Here is a 4,468-nt window from a genome sequence, read left to right on the forward strand (position 1 = left end):
AGGGCTGGGCCAACACCACAGCACTGCTCACCTCGGCCGGCGCTGCAGAGGGTGTTTGTGCCACGTCGGCCAGGGTGCAGCCAGGGACTGTGGTGGGGGGCAACTCGCCCTGTGCAGCCGGCTGCAGCTCCACGCTGCCTTTGGCTTCCCTATCCCTCACAGGAGGAGCCCCTGCGTCCTGCCCGGCCGCTCTCATCTGCCCCTGTGCTGTTCCCGGGGCGCTGAGGACAGGGGACAATGCCTGAGAGCTCTCGCTGCCCCAAAGGCTCCTGGGCAGAGGCGCATTGCACTTCTTGCAGCAGCGCTCCGGGGGGATTTTGGGGAACCGATGGGTTCTCTGCCAGACGTAGACGGTTTCCCCAGCCAGGACCAGCTCAAAGCCCATCCCCAGTTCCAGCTGGAGCTCCTCCTGGTGCACCAGCAGGTCCACGCTGTGGAGGATGGCGGCCAGCGTGGGCAGGTCCCGCTCTGGCAGGGGCTCGCTGTGGTGCGGGCAGCTGCCGGTGAGGCACCGCCGGCACTCCAGGCAGGTGGCATATTCTTTGCGGATGTCTTGGGAAACGCTTGGAGTGCGGATGTCTTGGGAAACGCTTGGAGCGCCGCTATCCCGAGACTCCTTCAGTTTTCCCAGGAGGTCGCGGCAGACTCGGGTCACGCCCAGGGAGCCCATGAGGGACGTGGCCAGCTCCTCCAGGTCGCTGCTGTGGGAGGAGGAGGGCTGGTTCCTGAGGAGCTCCGAGCTGGTGGCAGCACCGACGTTCCCGTCTCGCCCCACGTCTCCCGTCCTGTGGGGGAGCTCCCTTGCAGAAGCCGCGTCCCCGCCGACGCCGCTTTCCCACCCTTCTCCTTCGTGGCGCTTCCTCCAGCTGTGGGGGGAGATACCGGCTGGAGTGTGGGGCTGCTGTGGGGCAGCCCGGACCCAGCACCCTCTCCCTGTCTTCTCCCGCCCGCCTGGGTGATCCTGCCGGCCCTGCCGGCTCTGGGGTGCTCCGGGTGATGGGGGGGTCGTGGGGACACGGGGCAAGGCCAGCCCAGCAGCACGAGGGGCACAGCGAGGGGCCGGGCACCTTCCAGCCCCGGCAGAGAAGGGCCAGGCCAGGGGCTGAGGACAGAGAGGGGTGCTGGGGCCACCGGTGGGCTCTGTGGGAGGGGCCTGGTGCTGGGAAGCTGCCACCCCCCGAGGGATGCCCTGGCCCTCCCCAAGCCAGCCCCCGCTTCCCTCGGCGCCCAACCTCAGGGGCTCAGGGCCAGATCCTGCTCTCGCCCCCCTGCAGCCTCCCCAGGGCAAGGGCGCAGCTACACGGGGCAGAGGGACCCCCGAGAGGGGCTCCTGGAGGACTCACCTTGCCGTCTGGCTCTCGGTGGCCCCTTCCACGGCTTCGCAGGGGACGGAGGTGGCTCCTGGCAGAGGGAGGGAGAAAGCAGAGGGACAGTGAGCGAGGGCAGGCGGCGCGGGGGCTCTGCCGCAATGGCGTCCCTCAGCCGGGAGCCGCTGTGGAGCCCGGCGCAGCTCTGGGCCGGGGTTGCTCACCTATCGGGTCCTTCCTCCCGTCTCTCCGACAGCTCTTCTCCTCTGCAGAGCTCCCCTGTGCCTAGAGCACAAGCCCCGCGTTAGTTAGTGCAGGGGGTCTCCCCTGGGCCAGGAGGAGCCCTGCCCAGCAAACGAGGACCCCGGGAAGGGGCAGCTGGAGCTCCGGGGGCAGGACTGGCCCCGGCCCCAAGCCTGGGCTGGGGCCTGAGCAGAGGGGGCTCGGTGGCTCCCGAGCAGGGGCCGTGCTGGGTGGGCAACGGCCACTGGTCACTGCTCGTCCCCCGCTTACGGGGCCTTCCGAGCACCCCGGGGACGGGCTCTGCCCGGGGCTAAGCCCTGCCCAGGGGGTGTCGGGGGGTGCCATGACCAACACCTACCTTGGCCTTGGCCTTGCTCCTGGGCCAGCAGGCTGCGAGGAGGCCCAGGGTGAGGACAGATAACAAATTGGGGGCGCAGGGCAGCACCACCATGAAGAGGCCCCACACGGAGAGGCTGGAGATGAAGATGAGGACAATCAGCTTCCACTCCTCCATCTGGCGCAGAGCGCGGCAGCATCTCCTCCAGAAGTTCTGGTGATAAGGGGGCGTGAAAGGGGTCAGCTGGGGAGGCCGAGGAACGCGGCGAGAGGCCCCGAGGGGAGGAGAGGTTGGGGTGAGGCCGAAGCACCCCGCTACTACCGGCTTGTTGTGTCTTCTCTCCGTCTTTGAGACGTTGTCCATCGCCTGGTCCATCTGCTCTCCTGCTCGCTGGCTCCCACGCAGTCGAAGTGACAGCTGAGCCTCCCTGCCACCCGCTGAAACAGGGGCCACACTGTGATGCAATGATGACATCGCGCTGGCACACAGTGGTTGCCATGGTGGCCCAGGGCTGCGCTGGAGATTCTGAAGCCATCAGGGCGTGGCCGCCCCAGGAAAGCCCCTGTGGTCTCCAAAAGTTCCTGCTGACTCAAACCGCTCTGGGCTGGCAGGGTTCGGGAGAACTCCCTAAGTGCCATCACAGGCAACACAGAGTCACCGTGAGGAAGATTAACGGCATTTATTGCCAGTTACCATTAAAGGAGGCGAATAAGAGTGAGCAACCAAAGTGAAACCGCGTGCCCTGGGGAAGGCCATCGGCATCAGCGGCGATGAGGGGCTGGGCCGGGTGGGCCGGCGCTCTCCTCTGCTGCTCCTTTTCTCTGTCCAGGCCGTGTCAGGGGCCCTTCAGCCCCCCCTAGAAGGGCAGTGGCCACGGGGGCAGCTCTGACCGCCCCGCCGAGGGACGCGCAGTCTCGGGACCGGCGCCAGCCTCCAGACCTTGGCTCTGGTCCCGGAGCCACGAGTGGCACCGGCAGCGGGGGGCAAAGGCTCTGAAGCTAATGACACACCAACTGAGAAGGAGATACTGGCAGCGTACGAAGGAGATCGGGCTGCCTCAGCAGTGGTCGGCACTGAAACACAGCTCCTCCTGGCACCCCGACTGCCGGTGCTGGGGTGGGTGTTCAAAGGAAAAGCCTCCTCCACGCATCATGCAACCGATGCCACGTGGAGTAAATGGGTTGCGTTGATAACACAACGGGCTCGAATAGGGAACCCCAGCCGCCCAGGGATACTAGAGGTGATCACGAACTGGCCAGAGAGCAGAGATTCCGGGATGTCACCAGAGCAGGAGGTGACACGTGCTAAGGAGGCCCCACCATATAACGAGCTGCCGGATGAGGAGAAGCGATATGCCCTGTTCACTGAGGGGTCTTGTCGCAGCGTGGGAAAACATCGCCGGTGGAAGGCTGCTGTGTGCAGTCCCACACGACGGGTCACAGAAGCTGCTGAGGGACGGCGTGAATCGAGCCGGTTCGCAGAGGTGAAAGCCGTCCGGCTTGCTTTGGATATTGCTGAGCAGGAAAAGTGGCCGAGGCTCTACCTCTGCACCGACTCGCGGGCAGTGGCGAATACCCTGTGGAAATGGATGCAGCGATGGAAGCAGAACAACTGGCAACGTAAGGGTAAAACCGTCCGGGCTGCTGAAATATGGCAGGACATTGCAGCCCGTGTGGAAAACCTCGTGAAGGTGTGTGGTGGTTTAAGCCCGGCCGGGACCGGAGACCGTGCCACTGTTGCCCCTCCCCAACCCTCAGCCAGTCAGGCTGGAAGTGAGGCACAAACCCCGGGTTAAGATAATAAATACGAGAGTGTGATAAACAATCAGAACAACAACAGTAGCAATGATAACAGTAAAGAGTAATAACAGTAAACAAAAGATATACAGAGAAATACCGTAATGGATACAGACAGCCCCGTGCTTCCCGCAACCAAAACCACAAGGAAGAAAGTTCCCGCGCTGCCGCGCCCGGACCTGACTCAGCATGGTATGAATAACCCGCCTGGAGATCCCTTCCCCCTCTCTTTCTTAACCCTCTCCCAGCTGAACCAGGACAGTCGCCTGTAATTTCTACATTGTTTCCAGCTGTTGCACGTGCTGTCTCCAGGCTGCCCGCTGCAATCACGGATTATTTTGCCTCGGGGACTTGCGGGAGCACCTGCAGCAGCACTGCCAGTCCCGTTTCCACCAGGTGCTGACACGCCTGCAGAGCTTGGCACGGGACTCCCGCAGCCCACGGCCCCACTTGCACAGCCCCCGGGCCACCCGGGCACGCATCCTACCCATGGCTACCCACTGCCAGGGACTGGCCTCTGCTGGGCTGCTCCTGTCTATCTCCAGGGATTCCATGTTTGGAATCCTCTCCTCTCCATGCTCAGCCTTGTCGGTGTCCATGTACAGCACAGGCAGCCCTACTGCTTTGACGTTGAGCCATATTGTGGAGAAAATCATCCCCAGGTAGGTGTGGTGACTGTTGGGGTCCAGCTCCACATCCCTGGGTGTCTGCGCATTGTAGCCCTCATTGCCAGGGACATTCTCTTGACTGGTCCCTCTTGACTGCTGCAGTGGGGAGCCCAGGGC

At 63.8% G+C, this 4,468-nt stretch overlaps 1 protein-coding gene across 1 annotated transcript in view; it reads right to left on the minus strand.

Annotated features, from left to right (window-relative positions):
• Window positions 1-2,865, minus strand: part of LOC113478846 — a 5,071-nt gene extending 2,206 nt beyond the window's left edge. Inside the window, exons 1-5 of the mRNA XM_026846352.1 lie at window positions 1,915-2,865; window positions 1,532-1,586; window positions 1,344-1,401; window positions 601-866; window positions 6-555 (exon numbers count right to left, since the gene is read on the minus strand). Of these exons, the coding sequence (XP_026702153.1) occupies window positions 6-555; window positions 601-866; window positions 1,344-1,401; window positions 1,532-1,586; window positions 1,915-2,361 (1,376 nt within the window). The 5' untranslated portion in view covers window positions 2,362-2,865. The remainder of the gene's footprint in view (window positions 1-5; window positions 556-600; window positions 867-1,343; window positions 1,402-1,531; window positions 1,587-1,914) is intronic.
• Between the last annotated feature and the right edge of the window lie 1,603 nt (window positions 2,866-4,468).

Source organism: Athene cunicularia, assembly GCF_003259725.1.
Source record: "Athene cunicularia isolate RWA chromosome 3 unlocalized genomic scaffold, athCun1 chr3_part1, whole genome shotgun sequence".
NCBI classification, from domain to species: Eukaryota; Metazoa; Chordata; class Aves; order Strigiformes; family Strigidae; genus Athene; species Athene cunicularia.